At 35.2% G+C, this 21,452-nt stretch overlaps 2 protein-coding genes across 2 annotated transcripts; both read right to left on the reverse strand.

Annotated features, from left to right (window-relative positions):
- Positions 1-15,353: 15,353 nt before the first annotated feature.
- Positions 15,354-17,498, reverse strand: LOC108471280 (multiple organellar RNA editing factor 9, chloroplastic-like). Its single transcript, XM_017772920.2, has 5 exons — positions 17,090-17,498; positions 16,319-16,416; positions 16,162-16,227; positions 15,880-16,056; positions 15,354-15,671 (listed from the first exon to the last, which is right to left on the reverse strand). Exons 1-4 carry the CDS (start codon positions 17,428-17,430, stop codon positions 15,884-15,886), a joined length of 678 nt encoding a protein of 225 aa, XP_017628409.1. The 5' UTR covers positions 17,431-17,498; the 3' UTR covers positions 15,354-15,671; positions 15,880-15,883.
- A 67-nt stretch (positions 17,499-17,565) lies between these two features.
- Positions 17,566-20,520, reverse strand: LOC108472300 (disease resistance protein UNI-like). The gene has a single exon (XM_017773800.2). It carries the CDS (start codon positions 20,518-20,520, stop codon positions 17,566-17,568), a length of 2,955 nt encoding a protein of 984 aa, XP_017629289.1.
- Between the last annotated feature and the right edge of the window lie 932 nt (positions 20,521-21,452).

The following is a 21,452-nucleotide window of genomic DNA, read 5'->3' on the forward strand; positions in this document are numbered from 1 at the left end:
GTCTTCAAGATCACATCTTCACCTATATATCTCCAAATATGCTCACCTCAAGCACAACCTCTAACGTAATAAACTCATTCTGGCAAACAACCAAAAACCATCAATTCTTACCCACTTTACCTCAGGTTGTAGTTTTTGACTTAGCTTGAACATAGTGGTCATCAATGTTGAGAAAAGGGAAAAGTTGAACTTGTTTGAATCTTTTTCATGGATTTTTCCCCCTTAAATTATTTTTTTTCATTTATAAAATTACCATTTTTTTATGGAAGAAGACCATAAGTGGCCTTAGGACCTATTAGTCCTTACATAAGAATTCCCAGCTTTATCATCTAATAACATCTTTATAACGTTGTTCAAAGGTAACTCAAATATGACTAACTCTAAAGTATTTTCAATACATGTTTTTGCTATACAATCAGCTACCATATTAGCTTCTCTAAATGCATGTTGAAATTTGACCATCGAGAACTGCCTACTTTCTACTTTAATACCCCGAATGAGCGAGGCCATCATAACATCCTCATAATCTGCATTTAGCATATCAATTACTATCTTGCTGTCACTTTTCAGAATAACCTTAGAATAACCTCTATGTCAAGCTGCTTGTAGACCATGATATATTGCCCATAATTTAGCTGTGAGACTTGGACATCTTCCAACAGATCGGTACAATCCTGCTATCCAATTACCATGACAATCATGTAAGACACCACCTATGGTGGAATAGTTCCTATTATCATTTAACGCTTCATCAGTGTTAACTTTGACCCGACCCTTCTTTAGAGGATTTCACTTTACATAAAATACTTCAATTGGGTGATTTTAGGTTATCGGTTCTCATCATACTACAAATATTGGTAGCAAGACTTTTAGTCCTTCTAAGAACCTCTTTCGGATGAACACTATCATGTTGAAATATAACTCTGTTCCTATTTTTCCATAAGAACCAACACAAAACAGCAAAGTATATTCCCCACTCTATACTACCAACATGTAAACCAACATTATTTTCCATATTACCAATTATCCAATCTATTATATTCATCCAAAAAAACTGAGATATGTAACTTGAGGGAATTAGTTTATACCACATACCTACACTAGAGAGACAATCTTGCAAGATATGAACCATAGATTATTGGCTTCCACCACAAATTGAACAACTATTATCATCAGACATTCACTTCCTCACCCTCTCTTGATTTGTCAACAAACCTTGTCTCACTAGCCATATAATGTGCTTGACTCTTGGGGGCTAATTATTTCTCCAAACATTCTTCCAATTGTTATGATGTATGTTAGTAACAAAGAAGTTAAGGAGTGTTTGTTAAGAGTTAGTTAGTCTGTTGTTAACAGTTAGTAGTTATAAAAGTGTTTACTCTACTGTATTAAATATGTAACTTGTTCTCTTGAATAATACACAAGTCATTCTTTCTTCATTCTGAGCATCTTGACATGGTCTCAAGAGCACAGGTTCTCTTGGCATAATTTTTTTTCTTTCTTTTCTTTTATTTTGTGTTAATGGCAACAGATGGTGTTCCTACTGTTGACACACATCGTCAGTCTACAAATGTTAGTGAAGCAGTTCATTCTTCTGGTTCTGGTCCTCTTGTTTCATCGAGTGTGCATTACTTTTCCAAGCGTGATACTATCAAACTCAATAAGCATAATTTTCTCCTGTGGAAACATCAGTTGTTGTTAATTCTTGAGGGCTATGGTCTTGAAGGGTTTGTGTTAGGAACAGTTTCTTCTCCTCATTCTTTCATAATCAGTGGTGATGGTCAACTTGTGGAAAATTCAGCATTTTTGGTTCATAAGAAGTAAGATAAGTTCTTGGTTTCTTGGCTTCTGTCTACAGTCATGGATGATATTTTGGTTCATCTGACTACAGCTAAAACGAGCTTTGATGTTTAGACAACTATTAGTAGACGTTTTGGTGCCAAGTTTAGTATTAAAATCTTAAGCATGCGTCATACTCTATACTCGATCAAGAAGTCTAGTCTTTCTATCAAAGATTATCTGGCCAAGGTAAAGAGTCTTAGTGATAGTTTGACTACTGCTGGAAGTCTGGTTACTGAACAAGAACAGGGGAGTATAATCTTGGCTGGTCTTCCCATTGAGTTTGAGTCTATACGCGTTCTTACTTCTGCTACCCCCATGAATCTTGACTTAATTACTGAGATGCTGTTAGATTGTGAAGCTCGTCAACTAACTATGTTGATTGAGGTACCGTTGCAAGTTAATTTGGTTTCTCAGCAAGGCAACCGGGATTCTATGAAAGCAAGTTTTGACACTAGTCGTGGTTCGTATCAAGGCCATAGGAATTCTAGTTGCGGATGGTCCCGTGGTCGTACTCGTAGTCCTGGTCGAGGGTGGTCTCGCTCGAAACCACAGTGTCAGCTGTGTAGTAAAATAGGGCATATGGTGCAAACCTGTTATCATAGGTTTGATGAGAATTTCTTTGGCATTGGCTCAAATTCTTCACCATCAGTCAATTACCATCATCTAAATGAGAATTCTTCATCTCACTGTTCAATGTCTCAGTGTTGTAGAAATTTTTTACAGTTATCTATGGCTTCTTCACCAGTTGTTCGAGTACCACCAGGTTCTTTATCAACACAGCACTGGTATTCTGATTCGGGCGCAACTAACTATGTCACCCCAACAATGGCCACTCTTGCTGATGTCTCTCCCTACACAGGTACTGGCCAAGTATCTATGGGTAATAGTGAGTCTGTTTCTATTGATAATGTAGGCTCTTCAAATATTTTGGCTGGTTTTCAGTTGTTACATCTTAGGGATATGTTGCATGTGCCTACAGTGTATAAAAAATTGATCTCTGTAGGAAAATTTGCAAAGGATAATAATGTTTATTTCGAGTTTCATCCCATTTTGTGTTTTGTGAAGGACATTCAGACAGGGAAGACTCTTTAGTGGGCCACACGCATGATGACTTGTATTATTTTGATTTTTCTCGAGCTAATTCGTGTAGATCAAGTTTTAGTCACAGTCTGGGTTCTCCATTGCTGTATAATGTTCAAGCTCAGTCTTCTCTTGATCTTTGGCATAATAGACTTGGACACCTCTGTCCTAATGTTCTTACTCGTGTCTTACGTTCTTATAATCTTTCATTCAAGAATAGTGGTTTGCCTCTTAATTGTACACATTGTAAACTAAGCAAATATCATAAGCTGCCTTTTACTGCTTCTAAGATAGTGTACTCGACTCCTTTTGAATTAGTAACATCAGATGTTTGGGGTCCATCTCATGTGTTTTCCAGTGGGTACTCATACTATGTTTCCTTTGTTGATTTATACAGTAGATTTACATGGTTGTATTTTCTAAAGAGCAAGTCAGAGGTTCTTCGCTGTTTTTCTCATTTCTACAAGATGGTTCAAGTTCAATTTGGCCAGTAAATCAAAATGCTACAGACCGATGGAGGGGGTGAATTTTGTTTTCTATCGATTGAACTTGCTCGGCTTGGTATTCAACACCGAGTCACATGTCCCCACACTTCAGAACAAAAATAGGGTTATTGAGCGACGACATCGTCATATAGTTGAAATGGGATTGATTCTGTTGGCTAAGGCTTCTATGCCTTTAGAATACTAGTTTGATACTTTCTCTTATGTGGTTCATCTAATCAACAGGCTCCCCACATCTGTTTTGCAGCATTTCTCTCCTTACGAGAAATTGTACAAAGTTCAGCCTGTGCTCGGTTAAAAATTTTTGGCAGTGTGTGTTTCCCTCATCTCAGACCTTTTCAACAGTATAAGCTACAGTTTCGCTCCAGCAAATGTGTCTTTCTTGGTTTTGGGCCTCATCACAAGGGTTATAAGTGTCTTGCTGCTGATAGTCGTGTGTTCATCTCTTGTCATGTCTTATTTGATAAGCTGGAGTATCATTTTCAAACTGGTTATTCTTCTTCACACGATTTTGGGTCTGTCAAGTTCAGTCATCAAGATTCTCGTGTGCCTGTGGTTACAATGCCTAGCTCAAGTTCTGGTTTATCTTGTTCCAGACCAGATGTTCCTGGTTCAGTTTCATCTCCTGCTTCTCTAGGCCTAAGTTCTCCCAATTTAGTCTCTTCTTCCAGAGCTAGTTCTGCTGATGTCACTGTACCTGAACCTAGTGTGTCATCACCTTCTTCTGATGTACCAGGTGCTATCAGTGTTCGACCTTCTTCTCCTGAAAACTGTCATCCTATGCAAACACGGTCGAAGAGTGGTATTTTTAAACCAAAAGTGTTTTCGTCTAGGTATTTTTAAACCAAAAGTGTTTTCTTCTACCTTAGACGAGAAGAAGCCTTCCATTATAGCTGAGGCTTTTCAAAGTTCTGCTTGGACAGCTGCTGCAAAGGCTGAGAATAGTGCTTTAATAGCAAATAGCACGTGGGATCTTGTGCCTCTACCTGCTGGTCGTCAGGCTGTTGGCTGTAAGTGGATTTTTAAGATTAAGCGACATGCAGATGGCTCGATCACTAGATACAAAGGTCAGTTAGTAGTCAAAGGTTATCTCCAGGAGGCTGGGGTCGATTTTTATGAAACTTTTAACCTTGTTGTCAAGCCAACAACGGTTAGAGTGGTTTTGGCTCTTGCTGTTTCTCGGGGGTGGTCTCTTCGACAAGTAGACGTCAACAACGCATTCCTGAATGGAGACCTGCATGAAGAAATATACATGACACAGCCACCTGGTTTTGAACAGCACAATGATGATGGGCAACAACTCGTTTGGAGGTTGCGTAAGGCGATTTATGGCCTTAAACAAGCCCATCGAGCTTGGTTTCACAAGTTGAGGGAGTTTTTGTTAGCTTCTCAATTTGTAGCTTCTAAAGCTGATAGCTCGCCGTTTATTGACGTACAGGCACTCAGCTCCTCTATGTGCTTGTATATGTTGATGATATCATAGTCACTGGTACTTGTTAGTACAGAACTTCGGTGAATAAAATCTCGAACACACAAACGAAACTCAAATAGAAGAAGAAATAGGACAATGCTCCAAGACGTGTATTAAGCCACTATCTTTAAGGTTATATTCACCCCCACCTATCTTCGGTGTGCAAATGAGTTCCAAGCAAATTAACCGCGAGGATATAATGAAGCCAATGACTATTTGCGTTTTGCACTGATGAGAATAATCCACTACACACTGAGCAATATATGACAAGAAACTCAATTTCTATAAAGGATTTCTGCAGTAATACTTTATAGAATAATCTAATAATATTAGAAAACGAAGGAAAGAAAGAATTTTAGAATTTGATGGTATGATTTCCAAATAAAATCTCATTCCTATTTATAGGAATTTTCATGTCTCTTCATAGAGACATCTTTCATTAATAGGTGCCTTTCGAATAATAATGTATTTAAAATTATTTATTTAATTATAACTATTCAAATAAAATTATTTAACTAGTTATAATTCTTTTTCAAAAATCAAACAATATAATCTTTTGATTAATTACACCTATTCATTTATAGTTATTGGAACACTATAAATATTTAAAAATGTTCCAACAATCTCCCCCCATTTTCAAAATATTTTAGATTTTGATATTCTTGAAAATTAATTTGCATAAATAAAAGGTATCTTACGATTGAACCTTCACTTGGTGAAAGCATGTTAAAGTTAATCGAAATTGCATGGTAGACTAAGCTTTAAACCAATTATTTCATTTGATTAACCGAACACATCTCACATAATGATTTTAACATCGGTCAATGCATAGTATCTATGGACACTATTATGGCCATATGTCTGTGTCCTCTTTTCATGAGTGCTGTCAGAACCAAGCACTTAAGCTCCTAGAAGTGGCCATACTTCCACTCACATAGGTAGATCCCATCAAGAGTGTTCCCGTAATTATAACACTCCAACATTTTATGTTATTGGTCCATTAAGAGTATATTACTCATCTTTCCCTTATCATTACGGGTACTTAGCACTTTAATCTTAGGATGAATTTATTTACAGTGCTAACAGTCACATACTAATGATGTACTTTGTCTCATTGAACTCAAGACTTGATGTTATACCAAGCATTGAGTCGAGTTTCCATCATGGATGACTCTAATTAATGGGCTTGATTCCTATCCCTTTTGAAGTCCTTTTTACTATATCTCTAGCAAGACTTTTTGTCAAAGGATCCGCCAAATTTTCACTTGACCTCACATAATTAATAGTGATCACTCCATCAGAAATTAATTGGCTGACATAACTATGTCTTAATCCAATGTGTCTAGACTTTCCATTATATACTTGGCTATATGCCTTTGCTAGAGTAGCCTCACTATCACAACGGATAGAAATAGGTGAAATTAGCTTAGGCCATAAAAGTACATCATAAAGTAAATTTCTTAACCAGTCTACTTCTTTAGATGTAACGGCTAATGCAATAAATTCTGCTACCATGGTGGAATCAGTAATACATGTTTGTTTCTTAGAACCCCAAGAAATAGCTCCTCCACTAAGAATGAAAATCCATCTACTAGTAGATGCATGATCTTCCAAACTTGTAATCCAACTAGCATCCAAATACCCTTCTAAAATTGGAGGATATCCATTATAACACAATCCATAGTTAATAGTTTTCTTTAAGTACCTAAGTACTTTATTCAAAGCTTGCCAATGCAAGCTACTTGGATTACTTGTGTACCTATTCAATTTCCCAATAGCATATGCAATATCTGGTCTTATACAAGTCATTATGTATATAAGACAACCAATTAGACTTGCATATTTCAATTGACCAATTTTCCTACCAGCATTAGATACTAATTTTATTTGAGGATCCATGGGTGTAGATGCAGGTATACAGTTGAAAAGATCAAACTTTTTAAGCACTTTTTCAATGTAATGTGATTGTGATAAAGCTATAGTGCTTTCATCTCGGGTTATTTTAATCCCAAGAATAACATCTGCCACACCCATATCCTTCATAGCAAAGTTGTTTGACAAGAATTTCTTTGTGTTTTCTATTTGTTCCAAATCCGTGCCAAAAATGACCATGTCATTTACATATAAGCAAATTATGACACTTTTTCCATTTTTAAATTTGCTATATATACACTTATCGGATTCATTTATTTTATAGCCATTAGCTAAAACAACATTGTCAAACTTTTGATGCCATTGTTTTGGTGCTTGTTTAAGTCCATATAAAGATTTAACAAGCTTACAAACTTTATGCTCTTGTCCTGGAACAACAAATCCTTCCGGTTGTTCCATATACACTTTCTCTTCCAATTCACCATTTAAAAATGCAGTTTTAACATCCATTTAGTGAACAACCAAATTATATATAGAGGTAAGTGATATTAAGAGTCTAACTGTAGCAATTCTTGCTACTGGAGCATAGGTATCAAAGTAATCAATACCTTATTTTTATGTAAAACGTTTGGCTACCAACCTTGCTTTAAACTTATCAATGGTTCCATCGACCTTCATTTTCTTTTTGAAGATCCATTTACAACCTATTGGTTTGAAACCCGGTGGAAGATCAACTAAGGTCCAAGTTTGATTTCCCATTATTGAATCTATCTCATCATTTATTGTTTCTTTCCAAAAAGCAGAGTCTTGAGATTTCATTGCCTCTTCAAATGTCATAGAATCAGATTCCGTATTGTAACAATAGGGTATCTTATTGTATATACTTTCACATTTTCTTTCTACAAGAAATATAATAAAATCTGGTCCAAAATTTTTGACCTTTTTAATCCTCTTACTTCTTCTTAATTCTTGACAAGATTCATTATTATTATCAATTTGTTTCAATGGAATCTCATTCTCATTTGAAGAATGAATCAATTGTTGTGGCTGTAATTGTCTTGATATAGAATTAAATCTATCTTCATCAAAAATAGCATCTCTTGATTCAATAACAGTATTAATTGAAATTGAATCATTTGGTTCAATTACCATGAACCTATATGCCTTGCTATTATGTGCATATCCTATAAATATGCATTCAATTCCTCTTTCACCTAACTTTTTATGTTTAGGTGTTGAAACTTTGACAATAGCTCTACAACCTCAAACCTTCAAATAATTAAGGTTTGGTTTTCTTTTCTTCCATTGTTCATAGGGGTTTTTTTTAAGTTTCCTTATTAGGAACTCTATTCAATATATGACAACCTGTTAGAACAGCTTCTCCCCAAAAACCTTATCCAAGACCTGAATATGATAACATTGAATTTACCATTTCAGTCAAGACTCTATTTTTCCTTTCAGCTACACCATTTTGTTGTGGTGTGTAGGGGGATGAAACTTGATGGATAATCCCAGTGAATTCATAATAACTTGGATTATAGTATTCTTCACCTCTATCCGATCTTAAGCACTTGATAAATAATTCACATTGAAGTTCAACTTCAGATTTATAAACTTTAAATTTATCAAGTGCTTCATCTTTTGAATGCAATAAATATACATAACAATATCTAGAACAATCATCAATAAAAGTAACAAAATATTTCTTTCCACCTAATGTAGGAGTGTTATGCATGTTACATAAATCACTATGTATCAAATCAAGCAATTTTGTATTTCTTTTAACCTTAAGGAAAGGGTTTCTTGTAATTTTAGTCAACCTATATATTGTATTTTCCAATATTATTATTAAAAATAGGAATTAAATCTAACTTATACATGTCATTCAATTTCCTATAATTCAAATGACCTAATCTATAACGCCATAAACAAAAAGACTCAACCATATAAGCAGAAATAGTATTTTTATTCTTATTAATAATATTTAGTTTGAACATACTCCCATACATATACCCTTTCCCTACAAAAATTCATCCCTTAGACAAAATAAACTTATCTGCCTCAAAAACAAGTTTGAAAGCAAACTTATTTAACGGACTTCCAGACACTAAATTCTTTCTAACTTCTGGTATATAATGTACATCATTTAAGGTTAAAACCTTTCCAGAAGTGAATTGTAGTTCAATAGACCCTTTGCCTTTGATTGCTGCGGTGGAAGAATTTCCCATGTACAAGACATTGTCATTTTCACATTGTGTGAACTTTGTGAACATGCTTTTGTCTTTGCACACATGTTTGGTTGCTCTGGTATCAATCCACCATGTATTATTATCTTGAGCCATATTAATTTCAGATATCATTGCAACGAACTTTTTGTTATTATCAGCCTTAGAAGATGATTTCTTTTTTAAAAATCGACATTCATTCTTGAAATGTCCCGACTTACCACAATGATAGCATGAGCCCTTTTGTTTCTTCTTGAACTTAGGTGCTCTATCAGTCTGTTTGAACTTTCTCTTGAATGGTTTAGTAGTCTGTACTTCCTCCATAACATGGGCTTTGGCATTTTCAGAATTTAGATTCTGATCTTGCTTTTGATATTCTTCTTCAATATGAAGATGATTTACCAAAGCCTCAAGAGATATTTCCTCTTTCTTATGTTTTAGACTTCTTTTAAAGTCTTTCTACGATGGAGGAAGTTTGTCTATTATGGAAGAAATAACAATCATTTCATCGATTTTCATATCATATTGCTTGAATTGATTCAGCATCTTTTCAATATCACGGAATTGTTCCATAACAGAACGACCATCAACCATTTGATAATTATTGAAACGACTGACAAGAAATTTCTTACTTGTAACATCCCGGTCATGTATCTTGTCTCCAATTAGTCCTATAATTCTTTAACGGTGACCTCGTTTTGGTAGGTGTCGAACAAACCATCAGATAAACCATTCAATATGTGGCTCATGCACATGTAATCAGCATTGTCCCATTTTTGTCTTTCTCGGGTTGCAGCAACAGATTCGTTTTCAGTCTCGTCAGGTCTTGGAGTATCCAAAACATAAGCAATCCTCAAAGTTGATAATAGGAAGTACATCTTTTTTTGCCATCGTCGAAAATTGCCACCATTAAATCGATCAAGTTTGACAAAATTAGAAACCAACTCCCTTAGTGTTCCACTTCAGTGAGGAAAATCTCGAACACACTAACGGAACTCGAATAGAAGAAGAAATAGGACAAGGCTCCAAAGCGTGTATTAAGCCACTATCTTTAAGGTTATATTCGCCCCCACCTATCTTCGGTGTGCAAACGAGTTCCAAGCAAATTAACCTCGAGGATACAATGAAGCCAATGGCTATTTGCATTTTGCACTAACGAGAATAGTCCACTACATACTGAGCAATATATGACAAGAAACTCAATTTCTATAAAGGATTTCTGCAGTAATACTTTATAGAATAATCTAATAATATTAGAAAACGAAGGAAGGAAAGAAAGAATCTTAGAATTTGATGGTATGATTTCCAAATGAAATCTCATTCCTATTTATAGGAATTTTCATATCTCTTCATAGAGACATCTTTCATCAATAGGTGTCTTCCTGAATAATAATGTATTTAAAATTATTCATTTAATTATAACTATTCAAATAAAATTATTTAAATAGTTATAATTCTTTTTCAAAAAATCAAACAATATAATCTTTTGATTAATTACACCTATTCATTTATAGTTATTGAAACACTATAAATATTTGAAAATGTTTCAACAGTACTGACTCAGGTGAAATTGATCGTTTTGTCAAAGCACTCGATGATAACTTTTCCTTGAAAGATTTGGGACAACTTAGCTATTTCCTTGGTATTGAGGTTACTCACACTCAGCATGGTGTCTTCTTAAGTCAAAGAAAGTATGTTCTCGACTTACTACAGCGTGCCTCCATGGAAAAGTCAAACTCCTCTCCCACTCCAATGGTGACTTCATGCAAAATGTCTGCTCATGTCGGGACTCCTGTTGAAGACGAGCATCTGTTCAGAAGCGTTGTCGGTGCCTTGCAATATGTAGTCATAAAAAGACCTGATATTGCCTTTTCAGTCAACAAGGCTTGTAAGTTTATGCATAGGCCTTTGGACACTTATTACAGAGCTGTCAAAAGGATTCTGAGATACCTACGAGGAACGTTGGATTTTGGTTTACATTTTAGTCGAACCTCGAGGTTACTTCTTAAAGGTTATTCTGATGCAAGTTGGGCCTCAGATACTGATGATCGCAGGTCGACTTTAGGTTTCTATGTCTTCCTAAGAGGAAATCCGATTTCTTGGAGTAGTAGGAAACAGTCAGTCATGTCTCGTTCCACAGCAGAGGCAGAGTACAGGAGCTTGGCTCAGGTCACTGCTGAAATGGTGTGGATTAAGTTGTTACAATCTGAACTTGGTATTCCAATTACTTACAAAGCGTTACTCTGGTGTGATATGTAATATCCCGAATCAGGGCCTAATCGGAATAGTGGTTTTGTGACCACAAATCCGAGATAGAAATAATTATTTTACAATGATTTTGATGTTTATGATATGATTGTATAATTGTGTGAAAATTTCGTGATGAAATTCTATGCCTAAAGTGCTTAAATTGAAAGTAGGGACTAAATCGAATAAGTTGCAAAACTTGCATTCTAGAAGCTTTTAGTATGAAATTGTTTTGGAATATTAATGAGGAGGTCTTAAATAGCAATTTGACCAATTTTAAGTTCATGGACAAATTAGGACATGGAAGGAATTTTGGAAAGTTTAGTAGTAAGGGTATTTTGGTCATTTAGTTATTAAAATGAATTAAAAACAAAATTAAAAGCCAATTTTGTCCATCTTCTTCATTAGGCCGAAATTTCAAGGGTTCTCCATAGCTAGGGTTTGTTTCAAGCTTCCAAGCTCCATAGTAAGTGATTCCAAGCCCGCTTTTAATGATTTTTACGTTTTTGAGATCCCTAGAACTCGATAAAGCTTATGTTAGCAATAATTTAACCTAGGGTTTATATTTAGAAAAATACCCATAGGTGAAATTTGTGTATTTTGATGTTTTATGATAGAATATGAAGTTTTAAATTATGTTAGACAACTTGTACTACTCGATTTTAAGCAAAAACGAGTAAAAGGGCTTAATCAAGAAAAATACCTAATAGTCACAAGTACATGTTAGAGTGAGAATTTGATGTTGCCATAGAAGAGAAAAGTGATCAGCATGTTGTAAAACATAAGAATAAGGAATAAAGTTTAATCCCGAGCCTAGGGGCAAAAATGTAAATATGCAAAAGTTTAGGGAAAATTGTAATTTTGCCAAAATTTGAGTTAAGGATTAATTTGATAATGTGAGTATTAAATAAGCTAAATGTGTTATTTTAGATCAAGAAAGACGTGGAATCGACCTCAATCGAGGAAAAGAAAAGATTGTGGACTAAATTGCAAAATCTTTGTATTTTGGTACCAAGGTAAGTTCATGTGTAAATAATGTAGCATAATTGTTATTTTTAAGTTATTGATATTAATTATGTGTTATGCTGAATTTTATTATGAAATGTATGCTTTGTGGTTAATTTCAAATAATATGTAAATTATGTGAACTACTTGTTAAATATAATTGTTACCGAGTATTGATTTCGGCATTCTACGAAGACGGCAAGGATAAGTGTTCGAGGAAAAGCCCGTTTGAACCTTAGGAATAGATTAGGATACAAGTGACATGTCACTAGGATGGTTGAGCATCCGAACTCGTTGAGTTGAGTCCGAGTTCACTTATGGATGCGAATGTCCGAACTCGTTGAGTTGAGTCCGAGTTCGTGAGATGTAACTAGGCATCCGAACTCGTTGAGTTGAGTCCGAGTTCACTTATGGATGCGAACGCCCGAGCTCGTTGAGTTGAGTCCGAGTTCGCTATGGGCGGGTTACATGATTGCTTGATTGTATATATGGCACTTATGTGCAAGTTATCCATGTATCCGAATTATATTCCGATGTGTTCAATCTGTAAAGTTCTACTCAAATGGAGGAAAATTTCGAGATGTAAAGAGACGATTGGTAAGTGATATGAAATGGATATTTTGGACGGTATGTATTTAACCCTCGGGTTGAGTATTGATACAACCACGATAAGGTAATAAGATGATGAAGAATGATTAAAAATGTGATATGTGTTTTAGTGATGTATGCTAATGTTGACCGGTATAACTATTTGTTATGTTACTTATTATTTGCATATGAACTTACTAAGCATTTATGCTTACTCTCTCCTTCTTACTCATTGTAGTTTTGGACAAGCCACTCAGAGTCGGGATAGGTCGAAGGCTCACCACACTATCCGTAAGACTTTTGGTAAATGGCTCAGTAAATTTAAGTATGGCATGTATAGCAATATACCCATTTTGTGTAAATGATCTTATGGTATGGTTGTGAAATGGTTGAGGAAATGCTTGATAATGATAAATTATGAAAATGGTTAGTTTAGATTATGTTTGATGTTAAGGAAAACTATTAAGATACTTAGTGCATAAAACTCATAAAAGGATGAAATTTACCATAAATGTAATATCGCAAAGAACACTAACGCGAGTTTGAAAATTTACTAAAAATCATAGAAATTGAATTTGGTGGTGAAATACATATCAAATTGAATCTTATTATGTCTAGTTTCACATGAAACAAATGAAACAAGTAAAGGAAGTATATGTTAGAAGATATTTGAATTTTAGTGAAACAGAGTCATAGCAGTTTCAATCCCCTGTTCCTACTTTAGAAATTCACCATAAATTTTAAAGATATAATTAGGTGGTGTATTTTATATCCTCGAATCCTTATTGAGTCTAGTTTTAGTATAAACAAACCTCATAGTCATATGAATTTTTACAGAGAGAAATATGGTTCGTAGTAAACAGAGGTCGACCAATCGAGTCCTGAAACAGGGGTAACTTTAACTAATAAACTGTACTAATTGGCCCAACCAAAATTCTAGAAAAAATTAGTAGATAGTTATATGAGTCTAGATTCAGGAAAATTTACGGATCTTAATTTTGAGTTTCAGAACTCGAGATATGATTTTTCTTGTGATGTGACGCAAGTAGCTTAAAAGCTGTGAATGTAGAAACAAATAATCCAAAGTTCTAAAAATGTTAAACTAAGCTTAGTAACACCTCATACTCGACTCCGGCGACGGTCTCGGGTGTGGGGGCGTTACATGATAGCTCAGCTGCCGTTGCTATAGCCAACAACCCTGTGATGCATTCCAAGTTTAAACATGTGGAGTTGGATTTGTTCTTTGTCAGAGAAAGGGTTACAGATGGTTCTTTTCAAGTTGGTCATATATCTGGCCAAAATCAAATTGCAGATATATTGACTAAGCCTCTGTCAGTTGGCTTATTTGACAAATTCAGAAACAAGCTTCGAGTTATTTCCAAAGGAGAAGAGAGTGCACCAGAAGGAAGAGATTGATAGGGGCATGTTATGATGTATGTTAGTAACAAAGAAGTTAAGGAGTGTTAGTTAAGAGTTAGTTAGTCTGTTGTTAGCAAATCAAAATGCTACAGACCGATGGAGGGGGTGAATTTCGTTCTCTATCAACTGAACTTGCTCGGCTTGGTATTGAACACCGAGTCATGTGTCCCCACACTTTAGAACAAAATGGGGTTGTTAAGCGACGACATCATCATATAGTTGAAATAGGATTGACTCTGTTGGCTAAGGCTTCTATGCCTTTAGAATACTGGTCTGATGCTTTTTCTCATGCAGTTCATCTAATCAACAGGCTCCCCATTCATGTTTTGCTATGTAACTTGTTCTCTTGAATAATACATAAGTCATTCTTTCTTTATTCTGAGCATCTTGACACCAATTATCTATATTAGTAGAGTTTTCCAACTGAACAAAACCCTAACATGCATCTCGAACAGAAAATCTACCTGTCGCACTATTCTTCCAAACACATCTATCTTTGCCAAGTTCATCATTCGGTAGAGGATATGCTTCTATATACTTCAAGATCTTCTTATCAAAATACTATCTCAATGAATTCCAATTCCACCAACCATCCGAATCCACTAAATTTGCAACTTTAAGCTCTAACAAATCAACCGGGGAATTTTTAACATAGTTACACAATGACCCCAGACATAGAATCCAATTATCAGTAAGAAAATTAACAGTTCGCCCATCTCCAATACTCCAACGTATGTTATCCATAAATGAATTCCAAACTTTAATAGAAGACCGCCAAGTATGAGAGCAATTAGCTCTACTAATAAACAATGTCATGTTCGAAAATGAGAAATATATATATTTATAATTTTGTATGTATTTTATTGAAAATGAAAGTTTAAATAAATTTTTAAAAAGTTTTTAAAATTTAAAATTTGAATTTTTCAATCAAGACTAAATTGATATAATGTGTAAAGTTGAGAGTTAAAATTTTCAAATTTTTAAGAATTAGGACTAAATTGATAGAAACTGTAAATATGAGATGACTAAATTTGTTATTATACCAATGAAAAAATGCCACATCAAAACTCCATTAATGATATGAGTGATCAAAATATTAAATTTCCTTAATGAGAGTGACTAAAATATAAAATTTTAAAGTTTGAGTAATTAAAACCAAAACAACATATGTCTTGAAAGTCGCAATGCCTAGCCTAACTCCTTAACAACATCGATAAATCTGATTTGAGATCAAAGGTAATGAAAACAACATATTGAACTTGTAACAATGTTTTTTTAATAAATAACACTAATATATTTCTGTGACAATAAAACTACTACAAAGTCCTAAACAGACAAGAATTTATACAACAAATATTTAGTAACCCTCCAACAATGAGTTCCCAATACATGCATAATGACATTGATATCTGCTTTGCCCTGTCCAGCAACCATTCATGAACCGTCAACAAAAGAAAAAGAAAGCTTGATGATGAAAATGAGACTTTAAGACCCAACATTACTAAGAGGAGCATAGAAGAATGTTTTACGGATTTGAATGTAAGTGTGAAATGCGAATATATGTCTAATATGAGTATATTCATGTTTGGACAAGAATATTTTACGAAAAATGAAGAGTCCAAAGTACCTTGTCAAGATGATGATTCCGATTGACTTGCTGATTGCTTTGGTCTGAACTGTCCAGCAGGAGGACCATCTTTTCGTCTCTCATATCTTTTGTTTACAGATTTTGATTCTTTTCTTTGCTTTGGTTGATAAGTAGGGTATTTGCAGGGTATAATTTCCCCATTGATATATTTATCACCTAAAAAATTACACAAAAACCATATTATATTACATGGCCATAATCTAGCTGTCTCGTGAAATCAAAACTTTCTTTGCATGACTGAAGTTAACTAGACCAACCAACCTCCATAATCTTTATTTTTGACATCTATGTAGGAATCAGGCAGCACCCAAAGTACTCCAGGCAATCCTACATCCAAAACAAACAACATGATGTTAAACTTATGTTCCACGTATTTGGAGGGTTCATGGACCATGTCTGAATATGCATAAGATATTACCCTTGAACTTTTCGGAGGTTTCTTCTGATACAGTACACTGGAAACCTGTATACGTTGTAGTGCTAAAAGCATACATGTTCTTCTTTGCTTCTTCCATGCTGTAATAAAGAGAAAAAAAAGAGATCATATAAGAGATTTCTTCAATACAGTTGCTAGATATACATACAGTCCTAAGACGAAGATTCTGTCCTAAGTAGCCTTAATTTCTAAGGAGGAACTGCTATAATGTTGTCTGAAACTCATTATAACAAGATGAATTGCAAATTATTTTCCTCTTCATTACGCTTTTTAACTTCAGTGGCAACTACTAATTATGATGATTCAGAACATTTATGAGTAATGCATTGTTCAATCTTATTTCTTTCATTCAATTCAAGGCTCCATCTTTGTTCATAATCTTCAAGCTAAAACAATAAGATATATTATCATAATAATAAACCCCTCACCTTAATACAATTAACAAAGGAATTCCCTTTCTATGTTTCAATAAAAAACCAATGGAAACAAACTAGCTACCCCATTATTTAAACATTTCTTGAGAAACAAACAGATACATAAAGGGAAAACAGAACTCTTAAAACCCACAAAAAATCTCATCAAATTTGAGATTTCCCAACAAGAAAGAGATTTCCCAACAAGAAAAAACAAACCCAGAAAATAAAACATGAAACCCAAAGAAGAACTCTTAATTACTTCACAGCCAACAAAAATTCCATATTTTTCAGTTTTTTCAACTTAAAACATGAAACCCAGGAAGAAAAAAAGTCTCACCTGCCAAGGACAGTAGCAAGAGTGTTGAGATAAGTCTCAATCATTTGTTCTCTTGTAGGAGCAGGGTCTTTAGGGAATTCCATAACAATGAGCCAATGGTTATAATCACAACCAGGTAACATTATCGTTTCCCTGGTGTCATTGCTGCTGCTTCTCTTAGATGAATAGTCACTGTCAAGTGCTGCAGCTTTGATAACACGACGACGACTAGTCGACGATGAAGGAAGGTGATGAATCAGTGAGTTCACTCGGATAACAGGGTGTGCAGTGAACTGGAAATTAGTTGGAAGAAAGGGTTTTGAAGGTAGAAGAAGAGAAGAAGGGTTTAACAAAGTCGCCATTGGAAGTATCAGAAGGAGAAGAAGAGATTAGATTGTGATATTTTCTGAGGATGTTTCGATATTTTAAGCATTTGTGATTGGGCTTAGAAATGAAAAATTTGAGTTCTGAGTTGGGCTAAAAGTCCAAAATTGATTCTAGAAATATTCAACATGAGAAACAAAGGTTGAAAGGTCGACATTCATAGCATTAGGATCATCCCATTCAATGGACTCCCACCATTCTCTTGGCTTTACACAGATTCGTTTCAAAAATGGAGGAATTGCAGGTTCCCCATTTTCAAGCTGGGGAAGTAACAAAGGGATCCTTTTTAGTTCAGGACATTCTGTTATTCGAAGATATCGAAGAAAATTTGTGGGAATCATCACACCATTACCACAAATAGTTTCCAGACTTGGTAAGCTGTATAAGGACAGTTCCCTTAGTTTTGGGAGAACAAGTGATGTAGTGTCGGAACCTTTTCTTGTTCCATTGTCGTCTATGATTTTTTCCATTTCATGGCAACCTTCAACCCTCAAATCCTCCAAGTTTTGGAGGCCTTGCAACATTTCAACCGAAAACAACTTCTTCATCCTTGAACATTTTTCCAAGCTAATCATTGTAAGACGAGAAAAGATGACAGGAGATGGAGATTCAACTGTTGGTCCTACTCTTACAAGTTCAATCAAGTTGCATAGTTTTCCAAGAACTAGCCTCTCGATGTTCTTGAATGAGTAGGAAGGCGATGACGACAAATTGATCACGCACTCGATCCCTTGACACTCCCAAATGTGACAAAGTGTTACTTCATGGAACAAAGACGTTCCGTCGCTTAAGCATTTGAGATCATCACACTTCTCAACATGAAAATAATCGAGGTCCGTTGGAAGCATTGCAAAGTCTGCTTCTTCTAGATCACAATTAACAAAGTATAAAGTGTTATGCTCCTCAGGTTTCTCAAACATGCCTTCCACCCCAAATAACGAACCATTTCTAGACAAAGACGATCCCACGGAGCAAATATAGTTTTGGGGCCATTTGGTTCCGGTCGTAGAGTTATATTTCTTGAACTCTTCCATATCAAGAAATACGCATGAAAGAAATTCAAGCTTGCTTAATTTGCCTACTTCTTCTCCTTTTAGCTGTAGCATTGTTGCCAAGTATTGGAGACGAGAAAACATCGGTAGAGTTCCGGTCGGTAGCTCCTTTAAACTCTCTGCTTGTAGAGCAAGATACGTTAGATTTTCTAACGTTTCCATTTGAGGAGGGATCTTATCAATGGTTGTGTTATAAAGATCCAACTTTTTCAGTGCTTTAAGCCCTGCTAAAGAAGGCAGATGTCTTAACTTGTAACAACATCGGAGTACCAGGGAATTAAGATTTCCCAGGTTAGAAATGGAATCGGGCAGATTCGTGATGTTGGTATAGGAAAGATCAAGAACCTTTAGTCCATTCATGTGCTCAAAGAAAGTTCCCGGTATCGTTTTGAAACCGGTTTCTAGAACCCTTCCGAATTCCAGATCACGTTGTTGCAATAACAAGGTTGATAGATTATGACATTTAGGTGAAATGTGAGAAGGGATTTCTACTATTGAATTATTCATCAAGGAAACCTTGTCAAAAGTCCCTGTCGTCCATTCGTGTTCATCCGGTAGTTCCTTCAACTGCAAGCCAGCTTTCACATAGAATCGAGAATGGTCTTTGATCGACAATGCCATGTCCCTTATGACGTCGTGCATCTTAACACTTAACTCATAGCCTAAACTTCGAGTCCGCTCCAACAGGCTATTGTTTTCGAGCTTGTTTAGAATACTATGGCCTCTGTCATACATTGCCTGCCTAGTATTTCCATTAATGAACCCCTCATCGATCCATTTCTCGATCAGCTCCCTTCTTTTAATAGAAAAATCTTCGGGATACAACGAGCAATATACGAAACAATTCTGGATTTTTGAATCGGCCAAACGGTTATAACTAAACATCAAGCACTCGAAAACTTCATTATCCCATTGTTTCACACTTTTCACTTGTTGACATAACTCATTTAGTGCATTCCTCCACTCATGGATATCATATACCCCTTTCATGCTACCAGCTATTGTAACAATGGCAAGTGGTAAACCTCCACATTTCTCTACAATGGAGTTCACAATTTTTTTCAACTCTGGATCTTGTACAACACTATGCTCAAGCTCGACATGGTTTAAGAATAAATTCATGGACTCTTGTTTTGAAAGAGGTTTCACCTGGACCACCTTGCACCCCATAGATTTGCACACTTCTTTTGATCTGCTAGTAAGCACTACTTTAACCTTCCTCTGCTCATCAGGTTTCGGATCAGGGATTCCGATTTTCGATAAAGAAAACCGTTCCCAAACATCATCTAATATCAACACATAACTTGTTCTTTCCAAAGCATGGTTCAATGTTGTTGCCCGTTCGAGTTCGTCTTCCGGAAGAGAATGCTTGAGACAACGAGCAATGTCTTCTTGTACTTTGGAAACATTCATTTCTTTCGATACAGTAACCCAAATGACTTTATGAAATTGATCTTCCTTCAACAATTGATTGTTGATATGCTTCATGACCGTAGTTTTCCCGATACCGCCCATCCCGCAAACTCCAATCATTCCAACTTTATCATCATCCATCAAGAGCTTCCATATTTGATTGTTTACATCAGTTTCACCTTCTAAATCTGATGTTAACAATGTCACCCCTTTGGCTGGTGGCCTATCAACCGCCACACCATCCGAAAAACAGCCTTGTTGATGAATTTCCTTCACTTCTTCGATCTTCTTCCGAACAAGTTTGCCTAATCGAGCACGTGAGAAGCAAGAAACAACGACCAGCTTCTGCTCGATCTTCTCGATTTCGGCATTCATTTTCTCTACATTGTCTAGCCATTTCTCTACTTCTTTCTTGACCATTTTCCCGCCACGGATCTCCGATTCGTTTTCCGATTCTATATCTTGCTTTCGAACATTCAAGTCATCCAATCTCAATCTTAGATCATTCATTTTTTCTTCAAGTGTTCGGTAATTATCCAAGTATCTGCATGTAGGAACCCCTATACACTTCAAGAATCCAATTGCTGTTCCTATTAGCTCCATGTGTAGAATTAATCACTGCCTGTAATGTAAACAATATAATTTGTTGAATCAAAAGATACAAACTTTCATGATCATTCAGAATGATATGAAACTATGCCATGACTGAGGATAAAAGATGACATGAAACTATCATATATATACAGAGTTTTAGATAGTTTTTACCTGGCGGATTATTGCAGTAAGCTCTGATATTTCTGAAGAACTTGGTTGAATCTGGGATTTAATGAAGGCAAATCTGAGAATGATTATTATGAATGAAAACAACCATGAAAGAGATCAAAGCCAATGATGTTGTTGTTTCAAAGTAAACGAAACTAGAGAGTAAGTTCAAGGCACCTTCCAGCTTGTATATTATTTATTTTTTCATATGATATGGCATCTACAAAAGATAAAATAAGTAGTTCAGGAATCTAAACAATAAATAAATATATCATACTTTAAAAGTCAACTAATATTTGATAGATTTGAATGTTATGGTTTTTGACAGCACATAATAACAGGATCTTAGGCTTCAACAACACAAGTAATGGACAGAGATGTTTTTCTTCTACACATTTCGAAGGATAACTTAGAATTTTGCCCATAGCTTCTATTATGGTTTTTAATACAACTGTTCATGCCTCGGCTTATCCCTCCAAGTCTAAAGTTGATTCGAAATTTGAGAGAGTTTGAATAAAAATATTAAATCCAAAAAATAGACTTGAATAAAATGTTAAACCTGTTTAAAATATATATTAAGCTCAAACTTGAACATTTAAAGTCTGAGCTTGACCAGCCCATTAATACCCCTACTCCTTATTACATTTTGCTTTTTCTTGTTTTAAGTAGAAGAAAAATGAATTCCAAATACTAAAAAAATATAAAAACATCTGGCAAAACATATATATATAAATATATATATATAGAGAGAGAGAGAGTTGTCTAAGGGTTAG

This window comes from Gossypium arboreum, chromosome 11, assembly GCF_025698485.1.
Source record: "Gossypium arboreum isolate Shixiya-1 chromosome 11, ASM2569848v2, whole genome shotgun sequence".
Taxonomy (NCBI): Eukaryota; Viridiplantae; Streptophyta; class Magnoliopsida; order Malvales; family Malvaceae; genus Gossypium; species Gossypium arboreum.